Here is a 24,158-nt window from a genome sequence, read left to right as displayed (position 1 = left end):
TTGCTGAGTCTATGCCAAGCAAGCTAAAGAGGCACTTAAAAATCCCAAGCATCCCTTCCAAGAGAAACGATCTGTTTATGAGCAACAGCCTGCGATATATCACATATCACTGCTTGTGGCTAGATTTTGCCCTGCAAAGCGATGGAGTCAAGGTATGTCTCTGTGTGACATGAGTGCAGGCTCAGTCGCTTAGTCTGACAATAGAATCTGAGGAAAGCTGACAGGAATACAGGTCTGCTTTCTGTTGTATGGAGCGGCCTGGGAGACGATGCTTCATGACTGTCTTCACTTATATGAATAGATACTTTATCTAAAAATCATCTATTTTGCAAACAAAAGTCCTGTGTCTTGTAAGATATTTAGGATTAGGAATGTCCATAATTATTTCAGTCATGATGTCTGAGAACAACAACCAAAAAGATGCCCATAAAAGTAAATGACTGACAGAAAAGAAGTGAATTTGAATTCAAAGCTTTTTCAGACTAAAAATCTGCAGGGTGATCCTTTTTTTATATAACATACTCTAAAAAGCAATACCAGATTTCACTCAAAATAAAGACCAAAGATCATGATAATTTTTTTAAATGTAAAAATCAATTCAGCAAAACAAAAACAAAGCAAAAAAAGATGGCAGGGCCTTGCGAAATCTATCTATTAAAAATTAATATTTTTTCAGGTAACCTACTCGGTTAAAAGTAATAGAGAAATGTGCATTACAATAACACAACTCCCTGATGGGGGGTTTTGGCAGTGATGGTACTCCATTCTGCCAACCCCACTGGTTGTTTATAATGGGACTTGTTTACAGTGTAATTATATACTACTGGCAGCTTGGACCTTTTTTGAGGATTAAAGCTCCAACTTTCTGGTGAGTTTACATCCTTTTTACTGCATTTAGTTATGCGGAGGAGGTTGAACAATGAAATTACATCACCTGCATTTGTTTAGCCCACAGTGTGACTTGATTCAGTCATGTCCTGCCCCCTCCTCTTTTCTCCTCTTTCACTAATGGAAATGTTCCATGTTCATCCACAGAAGTTCCTGGATAGTGGCAGCTGATGCCAGCAGCATCTATTGTAAACCCAGCGCTTCCTTACATCTTTTATAGTCGAGTAAACAGCTCTGCGTCCAGCTCCGGTCCCTGCTGACAGAATTGCATGTACACTAACCAAACAATGCCCCCATCCTTTTCAAACCACAGCCCACCATTCTATAACCCGGCTCCCTCAGTGAATTTGAATCCCAAATGTACAATAGTTGCAAAACACACTCCAAGTCAGTTTAACTTACAATAATAATATGTTTATTTCTGTAAACATGGCAGATATATTGGCAGCACACAAACACCTTCACATTCTGTAAGATAAAACAGCTTCAAAGATACAAAAACAAACAGAGAGGGAAGCATGTGAGGAATAGGAGAGGAAGTCAGTTCGTCCAGAAGGAAGTAGCTCCCTGCATCCAAAGAGGTGGTTGGAAAATCTCAGTCCAGCACAGATCCCTGTTTAGCTGGAAGACCCTCTGACTGCCTCCACTGTGCGTTACGTAGCTTGAACCATTTCTGTAAGAAACAAACAGGACAAACACACCCATGGGTGGGGTTAGAACAGGTGGCAGGGGGTTTTGTTCACTAATGTAAACCCTGAAACACAAGATTGATGATGTAACTCTTGGACTTCTCATATTTTCAAGAATTAAATACAGGCTTCTTTAAATGCATTTTCAGCCTGAGGCTACTGGTTACAATCCTACATGTAGACAATAACTTAACTACTACTAATACCAACTAGAGCGCATTACTCGATGGGTCTCTTAAATTGGTAATCAGTTTGTGTGTATTATTATCATTGTGTGTGTTCAAGTAAGACACATGAGCTAAAGAAATATGATATGTATGTGAAACTTAAAGTTGACCGTTAAAAATATAGGGGTGGGTCACATAATTTAATATCTTTAGAGAATAATTGGTTTTTTCTCATGAGACACTACCACCTACTGAGTTCCTATCTGTGGATTTAGTAAGGCATTAGAGTCTGGACATGACTAGCCTAGCTTACCATAAAGATATAGTTAGCCTGGCTTAGCATAGGAACTTAAACTGTCAGTGTTTACTATTTAGCCTATTTAGCCTAATATATTGTTCAGTATTCATCATTTCAGCATGCTAACATTTTTATGTGTTGCCGCATGATGCAGAATATTACATCAGACTCTCAAGCTAGCCTAGCCAGACATAAAGCCTAAGATTAAGTGACAAAAAAAAATCTGAGGTAAAACATGCTGATATTTAACATTTGTACATGTTAATGTTAGCCTAATATATCTTTAACAATCAATAAATTTAATAAATTGTAATAAAATCAACATTTTTATATTTATCGCTTCAGCTAAAACTGGCTAGCCTGATTCCGGTCGAATTTTTTTTTTACCATCACAGCATTTGCAAATAAATAAATAAATAAATAAATAAATAATGGTATTTACCATCTAAAATTTTATCATGCTAACATTGGCCTGGTAACATTTTTCAAGTTAGCATAACAGAAAATGTATCATTTCAGTATGCTAATATTAGCTTGTGGCTCTTATTTAATTAAAGAAGGGACTTTAATTAAAATTTGTAAGCTAGTGAGCATGCATGCAGTCTTTGGTCTCACAGTCAAATTAAGACATTGCTCAGTCATGTCCATTTCAAAACTCACAGCTTTAAAACAGGATATAACTAACAAGTGTATGATAAGGAAACTGGTTGATGCAGTCATCTTTTATATACAGTCTATGGACGGCATAATGGGAAGCAACTTAACTCAAATTATCAGAGGTAAATATTGATTGTTATTTGTGACCAGAGCATAATCATCATACAGAATCCCTTCATGGAAAAATGATTAACCAACACCGAACTAAACAAAAGCCCCTTTCCATCTGACTCTCATTATCTTCACAATCACACTACAGTCACATTTTTTCAGTGCATGTTAATGTGGTGGCTGACTCATCGTGGCAGAGCAGTGACCCCACAGCAAAGTTTCTTCAGGGCAACCGCAGAAAACGAATGTTTCCATCTAATTTTAACAGCGTGTAGTCATGGCCCGTTTCTCGGAACCCTCTGCCAAAAACTGCTACACTAAAACTCTGACCAGAAGATGATTGCACGGAGTGCTTTCACACACACGCACACACCCGTGACCCATTGCATTGCTGTTTTGAAATTCATGTTGTCTTGGGATTCACAAGAGTGCTGACGTAATCTGGGGAGGGATGCAGACCCTCTGACACGGGCCTTAGGGTGGACGTTTGAGCCGTGCGCCTGGCGAGAGGGATGGTTTCCTCATTTTGTACTGAAAACACACAAGATTCCCATTTGGAGTCATCTGGGATTGCACTTAAACATGATCACACTAAATAAATTCAAGAACTATTCTCTGAACTCGGCTGTACGCGCTCTATCCCGTCTGTAAAGCCAGTCCATTACAATGCAATTTTCTTCACCCACTTTTCAATGGAAGCTGTCAATTTTTGTAATCCTGCTGAGCCACACAACGGTGCTTATGTCATTTTTTCCTGTTGACTTTAAGTGGATTACATAAGACGGTCTTTCACACTTGACTCTTGACCCTGCAGCAGTGAAAACAAAGGAAGAGTTCACTGAAAGGAGCTCAAACATGCTGCACGGAGCCCATAACATTGTAAACGTTAATGTGGAACAGGGAGTGGTAGCCGGGGTGGGTTCAGTCAGTTAAACCTTCTCCAATGAGAGCTTTGTTAACAAATACAAAACGCTTAGGAGGGTCGACAGGAAGAGAAAGAAAGGCACACACAAAAAAAAGATCAGCTGGAGGCTGAGTCAGTTCTTTTTGATGAGAGGCAGGACCTTTACATACCCTGCCTGGACTGGGCTTCCCTGGCAGGTTGGCCAAGCACCTTTGTGTGCACTGAATGGAAATACAGAATAGCCTGATTATTAGGCTTGGCAGTAACATGCGTTTGCTGTAGTTCAACCTTTTCTTGGTTATAATTCCTTCACTTCATTTCCATAAAGGACATCTCCTAATAGATGCACAAGGATCTACTGCCAAAGTGAAACGTAGGCCATAAACCGTCCACATCTTGCAAGATGAAGCGTTGGTTCGAGTTACTCTTTAGTATTGATGTTTATAATAAACTTTCTCGCAGACTTCTGGATCCTTGAATTACTACTGTTAGCAATAATCCCTTAAATGTGCAAAACCTAATCCTTTAAAGGGGAAGTTGGTTACAAAGGAAGACCTGTGGTTGCCTTTTCTCCGCATACTCGGAAAAAGATTCATATCTGGGATTTAAAAGGCAGGAGGACATTTTGACCTTTGCACTTGCATAAATTCCTGGAGTGTCTGTTTCTCCAGGCTGGGAATGTGGGTCAATGTCGTTTTTTTCAAAGCTGGCATGGTTCGTTTACATACAAGGTGGAGGTGGAGTGTGTCTCTCCCAACATGTCAAGTTGTGAAGAGGTGGATTTTAATCCAAACCACAATGTTTTCCTAAATTTACCTGAGGAGTCTATGGTGCTCAAACCTAACTGAGTAGTTTGCAGAGCCTAAATCCAACCAGCAAGTGAAAAAAAGGAAAAAACCCTTTAGTCTCCTCCTGACAAACCCGCTACTCTTCCCACTGTCACCACCTCCGCTTGTGGCCTATGCTAAATAAAAATTACCCCCTGTATATAACAAGAGGACGCAGGTGGGATCATTATATTCCATCCTGGGCCAAAAACACGTGGGCTTGTCTGGACTACACACACAAAACCACTTACATGGCTATTTTCTTCTTCTTCTACACTGTTACCCCTCATCCTGCACACCTCCAAGCTATTTGATTACTCATAACACTCTTCTCTGCTTACAATCAAACACAGATTATTAAGATCTTTCATGAAGATTGCTCACCTGGTGCATTATCCAAAGACATTTACTGGCTTTTAGCATTTGATTCAAAGGACTATGAATGCTTATTAGTCTACCCCGATGGCTCCATGTTTGTGCTTGATGTCACAGCAACAACATGAGTACAGCTTTATAAACAACATTATTTAAAAAGCAGGAAAGAACAAACTGTTTGTCCTGCCAACATTTTAAGTTAGTTTATTTTATAAAAAGGGCCAATGGGAATGTTTTCTTTGTGTGTGATTAGATAATTGACTGTAATATTAGTTTTCTTGCCTCTTCTCATTTGTTTTACTTTTTTTCTGCACAGCAAGTAACAGAGACATTAAATGACAGCATCTTCTGGCATCACTGATTGTTGCTTTGGCTCTTTGTTTTTGTCAAATTGCGTTTAAACTTAAAACTGAGTTGTGATGAGGTGGGAGTGAGAATGATCCTTGGTTCAAAAAGCTGTTTCAAATCAGTTCAGTTCAGTTTGGGGTTTTGTGTTTAATTTTTTTGTTGCGCTTGTCTTACTGCAGTCCAGAAAAATCTTCTGGGACTGGTTTGTTGGGTTATAGCAGAAAAAAATGGCAGGAGGCACATATCTGTCATACATGAACTGTCAATGTACATTGCCATGTCTTGACCTTTATCACTCCTGACAAACACAAACACGGGCAGAAATTTGCCTACAAAATGAAACTGATGCTGCATCAGCTCAGATGACAGAGCCACAGGTTGGGCCTCGCCTCCTGCTGAGTACAGCTAAGCAAACAGCCGGGTCATTTGCCAGCCAAATCACGAGCAGGAAACTTGTTCTAAAAGGAAACATCCCACCGTTTGCAAAGTTAAAACATCATCATGGATGGCAGCTTCTGAGTGCTGCTTGCAAAGAGGAGGTGCCTGCATTACTTTAGTGCACTTTGTGTTGTTATCAGAGCACTGAAGCTTCACATCTGGCTGCAGATGTGACAGATGCTCAGACTTTAGAGTAGGCAACGGCATTCCTCAGATAGAGTTAAGGTGGGAGTGTGTACATGTTGAACGGAGCGGAGACAGAGACCGAATGGAGGCAGTACCAAAAGGAAATTTTGGTAGTGCCTAAAATTTTTAGGAATTCATTCAAATATTTTCTTTATTAAGCTGCTCGAATACGAGAACACTGTGTTTTCTTTTTCTTTTCTTAACATAATTAAGCAAAAAGTAGATTTTAAGATCTAAATAAGAGATTTGGTACTGTTGCACTGAGCTCTATAAACCCGTGAGGGGCATGTATTGGCAAAATTATCATATGTTGTAAGTAAAAAGGTTTAGCTCGAATGTGCGGTATGTGAAGATGAAGTTAAAAGATCATAAAAATATTAGATAGTAAGTTATACTGCAAAAGAAATCTATAATTGATGGGTTAGGTATTATTAAAGCCTGACTGATTTATCAATGGGCCAGTATTAGCTATTTGTTAGTACTGATGTTTATAATGGCCAATAAATCAACATTTAAAGAGTAAAGAACAGACGGGAGAAACACCCTTCAACCATGTTATCAGTGCTGATGTTGCTCACCAGAGGGCAGTGAACCAATTATGCAGAGTGATGAAAAAGTATACATAACACATATTAGGAAGTCTGTTCATGTTTCGTGTCTCTATAAGAAAAAATTATCAGGCGATACATCAGAATATCAGGTTTTTTAAATCAAGAATATCAGTATAGGTCTTAAAAATTCAATATCAGTCAAGCTTCAGTAATTATCCCTTATATAATGCATTTGTTTTGTCAGTGAGGTGTCAGACATTCCTGTGAAACACCCATAGCCACTAAGATATTCAGTTTTTTTGTTACATAACAGAAACAAAGTAGCTAAAACCAGGGATTGGTTTGCATTTTTGTTTGAAAAGCTAACTGATTATGATTAAGGAAGATTTATATTATAAAAAGCATTTATTGACTTGATTTTACATGTATTTTGTGCTGATATCTGAAATGTAAGCCGGAGAAGACGCATTTCTAACGTCTGAACACACATGCTAATCTGGCACAGGTATGAGCAGCGACCACATCACCAGAAATGATATCATCTGAAACAGACGCAGCAGTCCCGCCCTCACTGTTTGATCCCCTGCTCTGAAAGTCACCCTGCGCAGATGAATCAGTGTTATGAGTGTTAACAATAGCTGACCCCCCTGACTCTGGGGTGACTTCATCAGGAAAGACAACTTGGAGTTGCTCCACCGCTGATCAGCTGTGATCACTGTTGGTTTACACTCAGATGAGGATTATTTCATCACACTGTGATGTAAACAGAAACACTGAGCGCTCTGTTCGATCTCAGCGCAGCTGCCCCACAAATTTAAAGTCTTATTTCTTAGACACTGCATGATTATTTCCTCAAAGGTCACCTGACTGAGCCTCTGACAGGATTTACTCAAACACTTGTAAACTCTGTTCACATGAAGCCGTGGAAGCATGAAGTCAGATTTACAGACTCAAGATCTCTGAGTAAAGTTAAACTTCTGAAAACTGCACAAACGGAAAGTACATTCAATAAAGTGCTACTTTAATACATCTCAGAATGAAACAAAGTACTTCCTACTATAGTAAAAGTATTATGATAAAAGACTAATGCTTTTTATGAACAGGCGTTTTTCAGCCTTGAACAGTATTTGAATATTAAAACTACATTTTTAGTTGGAATGCGGGTATTTTTATTCGCACTTTTTCCTATTAAAATGTTTCCAGTTTATGTTATAAGATAATGACTATTATTAAATGCTTGAGTAACAATAATCACTACTGTCAGTCTCCACAAGCCTGTCACGGTGATCTCCATGGAGATAATAACTTCAAGGTGTCCTATGTTTGCTCAACACTAACGTTTAAACAGCTCCTTATCGATAAGCCTCCCAGATCAGTAACATCGGGAAAACGGAACTCCACACTGTTTTAAAGCATTCCCGCTCACACAGACACTAAAGAGAGACTGTGGATTTTTTTTATTTTATTTTATTTTTTTTTTCGGTTTTACTCACTTGTGTTTCCTCCTCTGACAGTCCGCACTCCGCTGCGATCAGCATGAGCGTCGTGCCGTCCGGATGCTTGCTGACTTTGTTGAAATTCTCCTCCAGGATAGCAATTTGATCCTGAGACAGGTTCATACTGTCCATCGCGTTAGATCCCATATTCCAGTGTCCTCCTGCTCGCCACTGGTTCCGGCGGGTTCTTGCTTCGGTCCTGATTTGGAGCTCAGGCGTGCGCGCAGAGGACGCAGAGATGAAGCAGCGCGTACTTACAGCTCGGCGGGAGTCTGTGAGCAGTGTGGGTGTGTGCTGGGTTTACAACTGTCAACAGAGCAGAGCCCTCCCCTTAACAGAGGCGGAGAAATACAAATGTTACACCAGGGGTGTCAAACATGAGGCCCACGAGCTAGAACCCGCCCACCGACGGCTCAAATCCGGCCCACTGAATGGGCTTTGCAACATGTCAACACCAGGAAAAACAAAAAGATTTTCAGAATATTGTGCAAACAACACAGTTCTGGATTATAACTCTTCTCAACCAATAAGCAATATCTGCCAAGACTGTGTCAGATCTGTGATTTTTGGCTCAAGCTGCATTGTTGTAAGGCTAAAACTGAGAAACTGACAGCCCTTCATGCACGTCCACATTCAAATCTAATTTAGAATCACCAGTTAAGTCAACATGAGAGTCTCTGGTCTGCAGGAGGACGTCAAAGTTGCCGGGTAGAACCCAGGCAGGCAGAGGGAGAACATGGAGACTCCACACAGAAAGACTGGACCACTGAGCTGCATGAGTGGGATCATCCAGAACCAGAACCAACCAGATCTTGTCAGAGGATGAGAAGCAACACCAGTATGTGCTGGAAGGTGTTGAGTAGCATCATCACTTCCTGTATATGATAAAGACAGAGACTCACTGACTCAATATCAATCCTCAATGAACTGATAAGTGATTATTGCTGGAAACTAGAAGAAGCTGGGGTTACAGGACTTTAGGGAAATGCCTATTTTGTTTGTGCCATCTTCAGGCAAGAAATGAAGCAGACTGAGGTGGACAAACACATGACTTTCATTTTGGAGACTAGAGCTTGTGTCCCTTCTAAAACCAAAAGCTTTTTTTAAAAATCTTAATTTACTTTATTATTAGGTTTGGTTAGAAATAAGAAAAGCTCACGGTTTGTTCACAGCTTTACCCGTGTGAAGTCCTGAAGGAGAGCTCTCCCTGCTGGGTGAAAGCCCTCTTTTTAAACCATTCATGCACAGCCTGCACCCTTCACAAACTTTTTTCATGCTTGACTCATTTTTTAACACTTCACTTCAGTTGCAAAACTAATACCAAATATCAAATAACAGGGCAACAGCATCGTTAGCTTTTACTGAGCTTCCTCTGGCTGCAAAAAGAAATTAGATTGTGTTTATGAGAACATGACCCTACTTTTTGCTTAATTTATGACGTCCATAAAAGCTGTCCTGATGACCCGTCGTTCATGAAGGCGAGCTTTAAAGCAACATGATGGCGACAACCAAAAATGCTTACAGTTTTGAAGCATGGTGGACATCACAGTGGTTGTGTCACATGTATATTTATTATTGCGTATGGGTTAAACTGTGTTAATGACATTTAGAGAATGGGATTAGCACACTATATATAAAAATCCCTCTACTTCACTTTTAACTCGCTGTAGTATCGCAGTCATATTCAAATATCTACAAGATTACCAAAAATCAGACAACTAAAAAGCCGTTTCATTCAGCACTTGCTTAACAGTCCTGACATGCAAATGCAGCTTTGAAAAAATCGAAACAATGCACCGTGGCGCTGACTAAAACCTGCTAACACAGTACAGCAAACATGGCTCGTGTCCCAACATGAATACTTTTAGAATACAAAGGTGAGCTTTTATGCCAAATCCTGAGAAATAAAGAGTGAATAATGCCCACCTCTGCATCTCTACTTCAGCTTAATCTGCATGGTTATTTTCTCAAGGCTTTCCCGCTATCATTTTTCAGAACATGGTGACTGACTGCTTTGAACGCACCTGTCCAAGCATGACTAAAACCAAGTCACTCCTAACAGAAAAAACTTTCCTTCTGCGTCATTATTATGCTTTTCTGTGCACTGCTGTTCTCTAATAAGCAGACACTGACTCATTTAGCAAACCAGCTATTGTGACGATCTTCCTACAAAGTAAAAACATCCTGACCAAGCCTGTTGGATTTTAAATGATAGAAACTGTAAATACAGGCCCGATAAATGCTCCCATATCCTCAACACACAGCACACAGAGTCTCTTGCGGTGCTATTTTTGGATTTTGATTAGACCCATAATTATGTGGTACTCTCACCGAAAAGCTTGCTGGGTGACTTTCCTGCACAAATCCATGCAATCATGCAAAGCAGATCCCATATATCCTTTAATACAGACATATATCCAGTATTCATTTAAGCTTTCTGGACATCTACAGGCATGTTCAACGTGCTTGGAGATACGGAGGCTCAGATTCACTTAAAATGAGGCTACAGACAAAAAAAAATCTCTTTAGCAGGATTGAGGAGATCTTTTGTTTATTGTGAAAACATAATCTAAACCAAAGAGAGGAAGTGACCCCAATGTTCAATGTTTAACATGCGTGAAGAAACCAAAGGAGATATCTGATAGCCTGCAGGCCCTCGGGCTTAAAAAGCTGAGAAAGGCGAAATAAAGGTGTTTCTTTTTTGTCTTTGTATCCATAAGATACAGATTCCAAAGAAGGATATGAGGTCTAGGAGTGAGCGTCCATGCACTGACTTCAGCTGTGCTTGTAAATGAACTTTCAGTGTTTCCTCACAGTGTTACAGGCAGCCAAGATAATGCCAGTCAGAGGAAGTATTTGGTGATGCACTAATACAAACCAAAACAGCCTTCAAAACAGATTATGTACAATTAGCACTAATTTTCCATGTCTGACTTGCAATTAAAATGGATTAAACGCAGTATTTATTGAAAACAGACAAGAATGTTCCATCCATGCATCTTAACAATAAAATAATTGCTAAAAGCCTTGCTAACCCTTCAGTCAACAGCTAAATATCTCTAATGTCTATTTATCTAACAAATTTTGATCTCAAACAATAACAAAACCGTATTTTTCTTTGCTTTCTGAATAGGAGTTGAATTAGGAGCTTAGTTGAGGAGCTCAATAAGATGAGGGCTGTAGAGCTGGCAGAGAAAATGGGATGTTTTTTTCTGTTAATGGGTTCCCAAAGGTGCTTTAAATATGGTGAAAGATGTGAAAGATATTGGACATTAATAACAGGTCCACACCAAAACACACCATTGTGCATGGAGATACTTTGATCTTCAGATGCATCATCAGGAATCAAGTTATAGATGATCAAAAGACACAAATGAGTATTTAAAGAGGAGGAAACACCTCGAACTAAACAGCTCAAAGACAGATATCCGGAACTGCACAAAGAATTCAAGGCTTTACTTTACACTGTTTACATTTGTCACACTGTTTATATCCTAAAATATTAATGAAGCTTATGTGCAAGTTCAATCACTTCCACTTTCCCATGCTGCCAGACTCAGTGTTGACTTCGAGTTTGTTGTTGCCCCCGTCCTCCGAGCCAATCGTCCCTCCACTCTGCGTACTTTGAATCTCTTCTGTCATTCTGCATTTCAGATTCTCATTAATGCAACCAAGCTCCTCCCATCTTCACTTTATCCTGGTCACTCAGAGCTCCATCTTCATCTACACCACCACAAGTGTAAAACTGTCCAAATTCCTATCACCCCTGGGAATCTGCTCTGTTATGATGGGTCACCACAGTCTAATCTCCAAACAGCTTAACTGAATTCTGTATCTCAATGAATCCTGTTCAAAAAACATGAGGAACTAAAGCATCTTTTTTAACACAATCCCTTCATTTCAGGGGCTTAAAAGTAGTTGGACAAATTAAATAACTGAAAATAAAATGTTCATTTCTAATACTTGGCTGAAAACCCTTTGCTGACAAACTGAAGTCTTGAGCCCATCGGCATCACCAGATGCTGGTTTCCTCTTTTTTAATGCTCTGCCAGGCCTTTACTGCAGGTGCTTTCAGCTGATGTTGGCTGTATGTTTTGAGTCATTGTCCATCTGTATTATGAAACACTGCCCAATCAATTTGACTGCATTTGCTGATGGGTTTTTTTTTGTTTGTTTTTAGCAAAGTCTAATCTAACCTTTCTGGTAGACTTTGGATATCGATACTCATACACTCCTGAAGAGTGCTGTTTGTTTGTTTGGCTGTTGTGGAGGGGTTTCTCCTCACCATGGAAATGATTCTGTGATCATCCACCACTCTTGTCTTCCGCAGACTTTCAGGTCTTTTTCCTTTGCTGAGCTCACCGATGCTTGCTTTCTAACACTATTGTAGCAATTTCTCAGATGGGTTTTTTCTGGTTTCGCACCACATGTCTGTTCACAGCAAAATCTTCCAAATGCAACTCCTAAACACTTTTTTCCAGTCTGAGTTTGGATACCCTCAAATGAAAGCTCAGAGTCTACACCTTGTATCCATGTCCATTATATAGCTATAACTGGAATATATTTCACTAAACAGGTAACAAAACAAAACTTGTGTCAGTTTCCAGTTGGACATATATATGGTACAATTCTACGGGCTCAAAGATCAATATTTGCATGACTACCTTTATTCTTTAAACCAGCCTCTAAGGCAGCTTTCTTTAACTGGTCTTCGGGAATAGTTCTTCATGCTTCTTGGAAGACATTCAAAGCTCGTCTTTGGATGTTGGCTGTCTTTTTTTCTAATCTCTATCAGCAGGACCCCACCCTGCTAATGTAATGTATGGGCTCTGGGGAAGCCAATCCATGACTCATAGAAAAATATACAGTGAAACACTATGAAGGTATGTCTTTACTGCCTGGCAGTGTCTTTGGCATCACTGTCATACTGAAAAATTAGGCCATTGCCGATCAGACACTTTCACTCTGCAGGCATTGCATGGTGGATCAAATTCTGATTGTTCAGTTGAATCAGTTTTGACCAGATCTCCTTCAAAACTGGCTGAAATGTAGCCCGAAACCATGACAGAGCCTCCGCTGTGTTTTACAGATGGCTGTAGACACTCGCTGTTGTACCTCTCTTGATCTTCTCCATATCTACTGACGACAATTTCAACCAAACATTTCAAATTTAGATTCATGGCTAGATGTCGGGAAAACACTGCCAAGCGACGGTTACTAAATGCTGAAATGTGTGCCTGAAAAGGGCTTATAATTTTAACTGCTCACAACCACATCAATATTAGAGGGTTTCATTTTAGAGTAGAAAGTATTGACAATAGATTTACTGACTATGAAGAAGGAAGTAAGGAAAATCAGAGGAGTCATTGATTCCAGTGACACGTTTCATAAGTAACATACCATGAATACTTGTCTCCACCTGTTTGCTTGCTTTACTCAGATATTACTTTACTCTTTACTTTACTGCAGATAGTGCTGAACAAAATCAAACAACACTAAAAATTAAGAAAAGCTTTTGATACTGGACAACATATAGTGAGACATTAGTGACAGCCTAATAACAGAGAACTGGATCTTTGAATTTTTAAAAAAAATGTATGAAAGATCTTAAGAAGTGGTTGTAAAAAAAGTAAAAAGCAGCACTGAAGTATCTCCTGCACGAGACAGGCACATGTGGAAACTGTCAGATTCCTTTTAAGAAACAGATGCGGGATCCTTGATTGTCATCCTTCCCTGACAGTGGAGCATATGATAAACCTGCTGATAACAAGCTCTAAGTTTATGATAGACAAACAGTATACAGTTGTGTTGAAATGTCACTGTACATTATATAGTCAGAGCTGATTGGCTGCTATTGATAGTGAAGGTTGTATTCGGTGATAAGAGAAGAAAATGGCAGCAGAGAGGTCCAAAGTTCGCTCTGAGTGCCTGTAAACGTGACCACCTGCCTCGGTTGTGTTTGAAAGTGATATAACCTGCAGCAATACAAATAGTTATAAATAACAACCTTTGTCCCGTGTGATCAATTCAAGCAATTATACATGGCAACGTGTGTACGTATGTATGACTTGTTTGAAACAACATCTTGTCATGTGTCGGCTGTGTGCAGGCAGGACAGGAGGAAGGATAGACCCAAAAGTGCAGACTCAAAAACAAAGATTTATTACTAAATGACAAAAACAGAAAACTGGGAATATAGAAACTAAACTGCCAGGCAGATAGACAGATCACACAGACAAAGGAAAACACAGGGCTTAAATACACAGAGGGAGCAATCAGTGAATGAGAGACAGAAGGGAAACACAGCTGGGGCAAATCAGGGCTAACGAGACAGGGGAAGCAAAACCTGATACAATAACCTGAGACACGGACTTCAAAGTAAAACAGGAAACATAACACAGAGACTTGACAAGGGGATACAGCAGACAGGGGAGACAGAGCAACTAAGGAACACAGACAGAAACCAGATAGCAGAACACTAACAAAGAAACCAAAAGACTAGAAATGATAAATAATATCAAAATCAAAGTTCAATAATAATGCAAAACTGAAAACTCTGGGGCAAAATGTCTAATTCCAAAACATTACATATAACACTTTTGTTAAACTCCTTGAATTAAAGCTGCAAGTCTCTACTTCACACACCTTGATTGTTTGATTTAAAATCCACAGCGATGGTGTACAAAAAATGTCATCGTCCAAATACACATGAACCAGGCTGTATCTATTTAAAATGTATTTGATTATATTTGATTAAAAGGACAGATTTAAAAGATATGGAAATATTGAGCACAATTTTTTTCTTAAAAAATGGTGAATTTATGGTTTATTTATCGTTAATTTATGATCAGGCTGTAATACGCTGAGAATTTGTGCATGTTTTTGTGCAACTAATAATCTAATAATATCAAGCTTATATTATCTTGAAAACGTTGATGGGGCAAAAAAATGTTAATAACTGTGATACGCCAATTAATAATAATTGAGCCGCTCTAACTGCACCAAAGTGAATTTACTCATCATCATCATGAATCATGACTTATATTTTTATGTTAATAAAAGCTATAAATGTGAAAGAAGATATTATTTTTGTTATGTTGTTACTGTTTGATCACACAAGAGTTCATTCCCCTACAAACAAATGTCCGAAAAGTTACTGAGGGCAAACAATACGGTGTAGGATAACAGGACTTACGAAGAGCTTAAAATAGAGGAACACTGTGATAAAAGTGAGTGGCTGTGAGTCTGTAACAGATATCAGACCGGCCAAAGCAAAAATATCACAGGTTGTCATGCTTTAATTTTGAGGCAGTGCAGGAGACAGACAGTAGCTGTTAATGAGGGATGAACGGATGCTGTAAAACTAAGAGCAGAAACATCGAGATTATTTCATAAAATATTACATACGTTCACTTGGCAAGCCAAAGGTTGCTGGTTCAATTCCGGCTAGATGCACAAATCCACTTTGGGGCTGTGTCAGGAAGGGTATATCCAAACTAAAACTCAGATTTTACTCAGACTTTTTGCATAGTAAAAATGATAACACCTGTGGTCAGCTGTTTTACAGATTTACTATCATGTACCCCTGAATTTGTTTGGCCTTAGATATTGGAAAGAGTCAAAAAGTGAAGACTTGTAATTGAAAACTACGATAAGATCAAGACAGCAAGAGAAACTACAGCTTTAAGGGATCATTGAGTGTATAGATAACCCTAAAGAGGACTAATAGGAACATGATCCTGTGGAATATACTCACAAAGAAACACTCACAGAAAGACAGAATTTTAAGGAAGTGTTTCGGAGGTTTATTTTTAAAAATTGGGTGGAAACATTTTGGGGACTGTTTGCTGGTGTAGCGGTAAGAATTAAATTAATCATAGCTAATCAAACATCATTCAAATGCTGGTTTACTTTGCACTGAGAAAGCTGTGGCAGGCTGGAGCACAGAAGTCTTCTTGACTAACTGTCCAGATAAGGCTCTGTACTGTTTTCACAGCAGTCCAGGCTTCACTCACCACCTGCAGATAAGAATTGTTCTCAGTTATTTCTAGTATCTGGAAGTTTTACTGCTTCGTTAAAAAGACATGGCTGTGAACAACTACAGCTGCTTCGCTCAGGGTAGCATAACAAAGCTCAATATAAGAACATCGGAGTTGGTTTTGTGTGGGTTTAAAGCCTTCTGTTGCTTCACAGTGGCATTAGCACTAGAAAAATAAAACAAACATGATGTAATGGTGCTTGTGACAAAAGTTGAATCATGACGATCCGGTGAGGCGTTCCTGCATCGAGACGTGGGACCACCTCCTCCCAGTCTGTCAGTGAGACGGCTCATCGGAATCAGACAGACATGCAGTAAAGTGTTGTTTTTACAACTTTGACACTTGTAATTAGAGTCAAGTGTCAAGGTCCCAAAACAAATGCTTATCAAAGAGCTCCCTGATATGAGACACTGATATTCACAGCTGTTTGCTGCTGAGTCACAGGATGATGTCGTCATAGAAGACAGACGGCGGATTAAAGTATGATGAGGGCATTGGAAAAAATAAAAAAAGCAAAACAAAACAAAGACTTTCAAAGCTGAGAATCGGAGTATATCAGTGGTGTCAAACATAAGGCCTGGGGACCAGAATTGGCCTGCCAAAGTCTCCAATGTGGTCAGCTGAACTGCATTGGAAAATGTGAAGGAGGGCAAAAATTTGGGACTTTTAGCTGTGTTTTTATAAGTTTTACGCTTTATCATTTTATATTTTTCTAATGAATTGCTCATCGTACAACAGTAAAGTGAATATAGATGAACAACTGTGATTATCTGTATTGTTTACACATTTATTTCTTAACCATTTAAGCCCAGAGTCATGCTGACAGATGTCTTTCATTTACCACAGAAACATCTCTTTATCTTATAGAAAAAACTGAGCTGTGTCATTGAAATTGCACTTCTTTTTCTCATATTAAAATATATCATGGATTCAGTGTCTAGCTAAGGTTCTTTAAAGCGTAGTTTCACTGGTCAAAGTTGGCTCTACATGGCCCACCATGTAAATTGAGTTTGTCGTACCCGCTCTAGATGGAAGCCAACATTCACACACCAACACTGATGAACACATCGGGAGCAACCCAGCAAAGCCAGAAGCTTCCTGTTGTGATGTAACCGAGGTTACTGATGATGAAGGCTTATTGTGTCAGCCTATGAGTTGTTACAGAAGGCCGTGTGCCAAATAAGGCAGCAAAACTATATTGTGCTGACTATACTGATGAGTTCTGAAAATGAAACCTTTAAAAACATAGAACGTTCCTAGAGTATTTAAAAGTAGAATGGGAGGCAGAGCCTTCAGTTTTCAGGCCCCTCTTCTGTGGAACCAACTTCCAGTTTGGATTCGGGAGACAGACACTATCTCTACTTTCAAGATTAGGCTTAAAACTTTCCTTTTTGCTAAAGCATATAGTTAGGGCTGGACCAGGTGACCCTGAATCCTCCCTTAGTTATGCTGCAATAGACGTAGGCTGCCGGGGATTCCCATGATGCATTGAGTTTTTCCCTTCCAGTCACCTTTCTCACTCACTATGTGCTAATAGACCTCTCTGCATCGAATCATATCTGTTATTAATCTCTGTCTCTCTTCCACAGCATGTCTTTCATCCTGTTTTCCTTCTTTCACCCCAACCGGTCGCAGCAGATGGCCGCCCCTCCCTGAGCCTGGTTCTGCCGGAGGTTTCTTCCTGTTAAAAGGGAGTTTTTCCTTCCCACTGTCGCCAAAGTGCTTGCTCATAGGGGGTCATATGATTGTTGGGTTTTTCTCTGTATTTATTATTGTGCTATCTACTGTACAATATAAAGCGCCTTGAGGCGACTTTTGTTGTGATTTGGCGCTATATAAATAAAATTGAATTGAATTGAATTGAATAAATGATGTACAATAAAGAAAGAATTACTTTTGTGTTAATTGAATCATGACTGGAGGAAATTAAGATCATATAAGTGCACATAGTGTGAAACTTGTGAATGTGTTGGAATCATGATATGGTTAACACTGGTGGATACCACTGGTTTTAATTAGATGTAACAAACGTAACAAATGTTTTTATTTTGGAACCACAGTCGAATGAAGATCTAAACTACGGATTCTTTCATTGAATACTAAAACAGGGTACATATAGTAGCACTGTTTACACTTTAAATTCACCTCCCTGTCAATTTTAAGCAACTTACATACGAGGAGGATGTTTAGTTCACCGTGAAGAAAGGGGAAAGGGACAAACACTTAGAAAGGGAGCGTCATCGTCCTATTAAGACAGTTAATCCACGGAGAATCAGATATGTGCCGTGGATTTCTATCAGTCAATCTTCTGACCCTGTGAGAAACAGGGAAACCGATTCTCCAGTATTCTAAGCAGTCGTGTCCTCCAGCTTCACCTTTTGGCCCTCGTAATTCACACTGCCTTGTTTTCATTAAAGGGAGGCTGCGAGTTATTACGGATGCTTGGAAGACAGCGTTCATATGTAAGGGCACGTGGCCCTTACATAAGTCTGAGCTCCCACCCATTCGCTCCCTCATCAAACAGAAACATCTGGGAATAAAGAATCTAATTCACGCTGACCTGCGAGGGGCGGAAACATGGCACGTGTGCTGACGATGGATCATTAGATAAACGGGGTTTGACTGATGATTTTCAGGAAATTGCACAGTTTGGGATACAAACATTTATCTGAGGAGCCAATATTTATGAAGACCATTAACCCCAACTGACAAAACACTGACATACATGCAGTGTGATGGTTCAGAGCAAATATCAACAACATAACATGATTGTTAAAATAGTCAGTAAGGACAAAATGCGATTACCTGTAAATCATCTAAAGCCTAAATTCAATTAAAAGTAGCACATTTTAAAAACTTTTTTGAATGTAAAATGCTCGTTTTGAATCTCATGCCATTGGACATGTTTAAAAATAAAAAGTTGCAACAGGGGCACGTTTCCCACTATGTTACATCACTTCTTCTTTCAACAGCTCTCTGCAAACTTCAGGGAACTGAGAAGACCAGTTTCTGTGTTGAAAGAGATATGGTTTACCATTGTTGCTTAACATAATATTTCAGCAGTTTAACAGTTCAGGGCCTCCTTTTTCATTTTTCAAAAAGAACACTCCAACTGTTTTAGTGGGTGGTTTCAGGTCTGGGTAGGAGGAAAGCTGTGATTTGGCATTAACCTGCTAAGATTAACAAGGCCTTCCCTGAAAGAGATCACCATGCTAAAAAGAGTCTGGACATATTTTTTTAGAATTAGTGCCTGATAACAAGCAGGATGGTCTCTCTTCTTTAAAGCTCAGAGGATATAGTACCCAGCTTATCTTTATAAAGCTTAGGCCCAGAGAAAGTAGTAACGCCATCGAATCTTTCAATCTATGCAGAATTTTAACTTGCAATTTGTGTTTTGTAGCAACAAGCTGTGCTGTAAGTTTAGTTGAGCACATGCAGTGATTTCCACGACTGAAACAACCATTTCTTTTGTGATTTTACTTTCTTCTTCTTCAGGGTGTCAAAAGCCGAGTGCCAGTCCCCAGTAGGGACAACAGGAAGGGCATCCGTGGTAAAATCGTTACCAAATCAACTTTACAAAAAATTAATTTCAAAATACTTAATTATGTGTTTGAACTCCTCCTCGCCTTGACTTCAGAAAGGCTTACACAACTTTGCCAGTTTTTTGTTACTTTTTTTGTTAAAAAAACCAAAAACAATATTTGCAAAAATTAACTAACTTAACTTTTTCCAAACAGAGCAAACTTTTCCAGTTTCAACATTATATTAAATTGAATGTTAAATCAAATACAGGTTTGTAATCAAACCAGGCAGCTGAAAGAAGGGTGCAACTCTTCTGATACAAAAACTGGAATCTATATAAACAAAACTGATAAGAGAAATTGTGACCCATGCATATGAAAGCTATCAACAAGCTCATGTCTGTGCATTAACCTTCATTAGCTGCTTTGCATTGACCACTTATGGGTGAATGGGGGTGTGTCAAAAGCAGAATAAAGGATAAAAGACTGATTCTCATTTCCATGTGAGCTGTGATTTATTAGGGAACATTGCTTGCAGATGTGCATGAGCATGGCTTTATAAATTGGATTATTTTTTCAGTGCATAGCTTTTAGTTTTAGTATTGATCCTGCTTCCTTATCTGAGCTGGTTTCCAACAGAAGTTGTGGATACAATTTTTAGCACTTGCATGCTGAACCATGTCCCAAGTTGAGCATCAAGTTGAAGTCATATGGCACATGGACGCCGACAGAGAAATTTCTATCAGTATATCTTTGGTTTGGTGTTTGACTCTCTGGCAGGGCCATTGTAGAGGAAGTGCTAAAGACATTTCAAACTGCCAGAAAGGGAAGCCAAGACATGACAGCAGGAAACAACTTCCTGAGGTAGAATGGAGATCCAACCATTACAGGGGAAGCAAAAGGCTTTGAGGAGCTGCGCTTCTTACATAACTGGGTGGATTTTTATGTTCTACATCAAACACTGGGGGCCTTCAGTAAGTAAATACTCTGGGGAAGGAGCTGAGTTTGAAACCCAACTGGTGCTTTGGCCAAATACAACAGTCCAAAGGAGCAGACTGAAGAACTGCCACTTTCTATGGTTGAGTATTGAAGAGCTCAACTGTACTCAAAGCTTTTAAACTGGCTTTTTGTTCATTTTGGCTGTTTTGAAAGTGCAAATCCTCTGTTCCCAAAGGATTTGCTCAGTGCTGAAAGGAACAGAGACAGACAGTTATTCACACCTATGGCCAGTTTAGAATCACCCAGCCTAATCTCACAGAGTTTGCAGTGAAAATGCACGGAAGCATTGGGAGAACATACAAAGTCCCCTGCTGGCTGGTGGATTACAACATTGGTAACCACTGCCCCACTGAGCTGCCTTAAAAAACAGTGAGAGAGAGAAAGAACATCTGTATGCTCATAAATTAATGACTGTTAATTATGCTGATTATGAGTCAGTGGCAGCAGCAAGATATCATCATTTTCACTTTACAACACTGGACCTTTAATAAAAGTGCCAACAATACCTCCTTTCAACATTATGGTCTGTTACAACTGCTGTTTTCTGGGGGAGTTTTTTGTATTAAGTTTAGGTTTGAGCCAGCCGTTAGAAGATTAGCACTGCCGCCTGCCTTCCTTCACGTCTTCCTTTCCCCTCTCTGAAGTCAAAACGAGATGGTCAGACACATGCGCAGCTCCGGTCTCGTGTTCTCTGAGGTTATCTGCCTGTGATATGTGGCTCAGCAGTCTTTGGGACTTTTCTGTGGGGGTGCAGTCTTGGCTTTACTCAAAAGCAGTTTCTGTGGTCGTCCTGTAAGCAAACAATGGGGTATTGTGGTACCGGATATACTTCAGATAGACTCATTCAGGAGTCAAAATAGAGAGAAAAGTTCTTTTTGTAGTCTGTGAGGGAAAACATTGGAGTGTAAGGCCTGATAAGGACCTCACATGCCTTGTTTTTAGTCTCCTGCTAAGAACAGAGGTTTGCTCAAATATGCCTGCACTTTGATTCTTTGTGAGGCAGATCTGTTTGACTTTCCAAAGATTTATTTAGAAGAGTTCATTTTTCCCGGTTGAAGGCCAGAGGTGGATAGTTCCAATAAGCACCAACAAAAGCCTGCTATCATAACACCCGTCTGTTAAAGCGTCGTCAATGTTTTCAGCTTTCAACGCGTCTCTTTATGGCCACGCCGCTTTGGGACTCAAACACTCACTGTTTGCTCAGCTTTCTGGGAGCTTGACACACCACCGTGCCAGCTCTCTGCAGGCTTATCTGTCAGGATTCTTAGCTGTCAGGAGAAGAAAAAGGAGTTCAGCTGAGTTTATTTTGATGAGCATTCCTCCTCAGACGGATCCTCAACTTGAACCACATGCACAACAAAGAGGAAATGAATACAGTCTGTTAACGCGGGTTAGACTTTCTCGCAGACAGTGAGCCTTAAACAGATCATCTTTGGGCCTTGAAAAATCTTAATAAACACAGATCTGAGATCCTAAAATCTTTAGTAATTGTTTCAAGCCAACCAGGGGATATATCAGAATTGGCATAAAAAACATGAAAGGGTGTATTTATCCTACCTTGTATTAACAGTTCAGGGTGCTGGTGGTGTAATGCTGTGGCACGTACATTACCTGAGTAATGATGCCGACCATCTCCATCCCTTTATGATCAGAGTGTACCCATCTGTTGATCGCTGCTTCCAGCAGAATAATCCATGTCACAAAGCTCAAATCATCTCATGTTTCCTTAACATGACAGTGAGTTCACTGTACTCAAACAACCTCAACAATCAACAGATCTCAGTTCAACAGAGCATCTTTGAGATGTGGTGAAATGGGGAGATTCCCATCATTGATGTGCAGCAAGTCTGAGATGCTATCGTGTCAATATGGTCCAAAAAATCAGAGAAATGTTTCCAGCATGTTGTTAAATCCCTGCAATGAAGAACTGAGGCAGCTCTGAAGGCAAGAGGGGGGGACCAATGCAGTACCAGAAAGATGTTTCTAATGAAGTGGCCATTGAAGATATCAGAGTGGCTGTAGCACAGGAGGTAGAGCAGGTCATCTACTAATTGAAAGGTTGGTGGCTTAATCCCTGTCTGCTCCAGTCTGGAAGCCAAATATCCTTGAGCAAGATACTAGACCCAAGTTGCTCTCCAAGGCATCGATCAGACTATGAATGTCTGTGAAGGATACATAAAAAGCACTTATGTAGAAAAAGCATGGATAAAAGTGAATGAGGGGAGTAGTTTAATGTGCTCAGGTAGAATAGAAAAGCCATATATAAGAAACAGTCCATTGACCTTGTTTTTAAAAGAACTTCTTATTGTTAGGGATTATTCTGTCATTGCTTTTTAACCTCCCTACGTGCCATTTCTGATAATAACTACTGTAGCAAAAGTAAAGGTACAGCTGTGAGGGGAAACTGTGACTTCATGGTTTTGAATATATCAAAGAGGGTCTGTTGTAAAAAAGGTGGGATGGAGCTGAAGTGGGGTTTAGAGGGGAGTGGGGTTGGACAGTTGGAGGTGGGCGTGTGAAAGGCTGGACCAGTCAAAGCTGGAGTTTAAATATAGGCATCAGAACAGCAGTCACTTGTTGTTTGACTCTTTTTTTTTTTCTTTTCCAGCCACCAGTTTGTGTTGTTGACTGGTTTAAAAACCTCTAGTTCTGAATGTTCATGGTGCAAAACAGCAAACATCTGGCATTACAAGTCAAGCTGCTTTTAGACAGACTGAAAAACGTATATAAAATACGGCTGCTTTGAAGTGCTCGACATGACTTTCCAGCCGGGTGTGGCCTTTTTTCTCCTTCCCAACAAGCTTTCTCATATTTTAGACCGAACTATGTTTTTAAAAGTCAAAAACAAAAATGTGAGTCCACATATGGCAACTTTTTCGACTTCTTCTGGTCTTAAAATATTTGAGATTTCCCGGGTCCAGTTTTCCATGAGAACAGCAGCAGTCAGACCATATGGGAGCCAGAGCTGTTTGAGAACAGTTCAAGGGCTGTTTGTGTGTTTGCTGCCAGCATTTCACAGCTCCGTCTAAAAGCACCTCACTTAAGGAAAACAAATTCTCACACAGGGGCCCCTTTGATGGACTGACGAGGCTAAAACAACAACTGAAAACTGATTTGATATTTCCCAGCTCGGGAGAATAACAGCACAAGGAAAGCAGTGTTTCGCCCATTCAGGCGTAGTCTTGATTTAAATGCACCTTTTTAACGTCTCATGGGATTTACTCCAATTTCAACCCTGGTGCTGAAAATGCAAAAAGACCGAAAATGGTCAAATTTAGAAATACTGAATGCCAGCTGTTTGCATGCAGTCCTTCAAATTTAAGAAAGACAAATAAGGTGAAAACCTATGTATAAGAACTTTGTACATTTAATGAAGCAATGCAATATTTCACATTTATATAATTAAAATTATGTTTCAAGAGTACAGAGGTGTGAAATTAATTCTCTTTTTCAGCATTAGTGTATTAGTGCAAGGCCTATTCACATGAAATTTTCAGGGTTCAAAAACACGTTAATCTCTATTCAAAACTGCAGAAAAATGAATTTTACACCCACTCTGAAGCTAAAATCTGGTTTTTGTTTCCTTAAAGTGCACATAGATGAGGATCGGCACTCTGGATGTGTGATCAGATTTCTGATTTATTAGAGAGAAAGGATCATGAAA

General features: G+C 39.6%; 1 protein-coding gene across 1 annotated transcript; it reads right to left on the bottom strand.

The window, feature by feature from the left end:
- Positions 1–1,280: 1,280 nt before the first annotated feature.
- hopx (HOP homeobox) lies at positions 1,281–8,239 on the bottom strand. Its single transcript, XM_003443369.5, has 2 exons — positions 7,933–8,239; positions 1,281–1,561 (listed from the first exon to the last, which is right to left on the bottom strand). The coding sequence occupies exons 1-2, from the start codon at positions 8,080–8,082 to the stop codon at positions 1,484–1,486; spliced, it is 228 nt and encodes a 75-aa protein (XP_003443417.1). The 5' UTR covers positions 8,083–8,239; the 3' UTR covers positions 1,281–1,483.
- Positions 8,240–24,158: the final 15,919 nt, after the last annotated feature.

Source organism: Oreochromis niloticus, linkage group LG2, assembly GCF_001858045.2.
Source record: "Oreochromis niloticus isolate F11D_XX linkage group LG2, O_niloticus_UMD_NMBU, whole genome shotgun sequence".
NCBI lineage: Eukaryota > Metazoa > Chordata > Actinopteri > Cichliformes > Cichlidae > Oreochromis > Oreochromis niloticus.
This window is presented reverse-complemented; position numbering and strand designations above follow the sequence as displayed.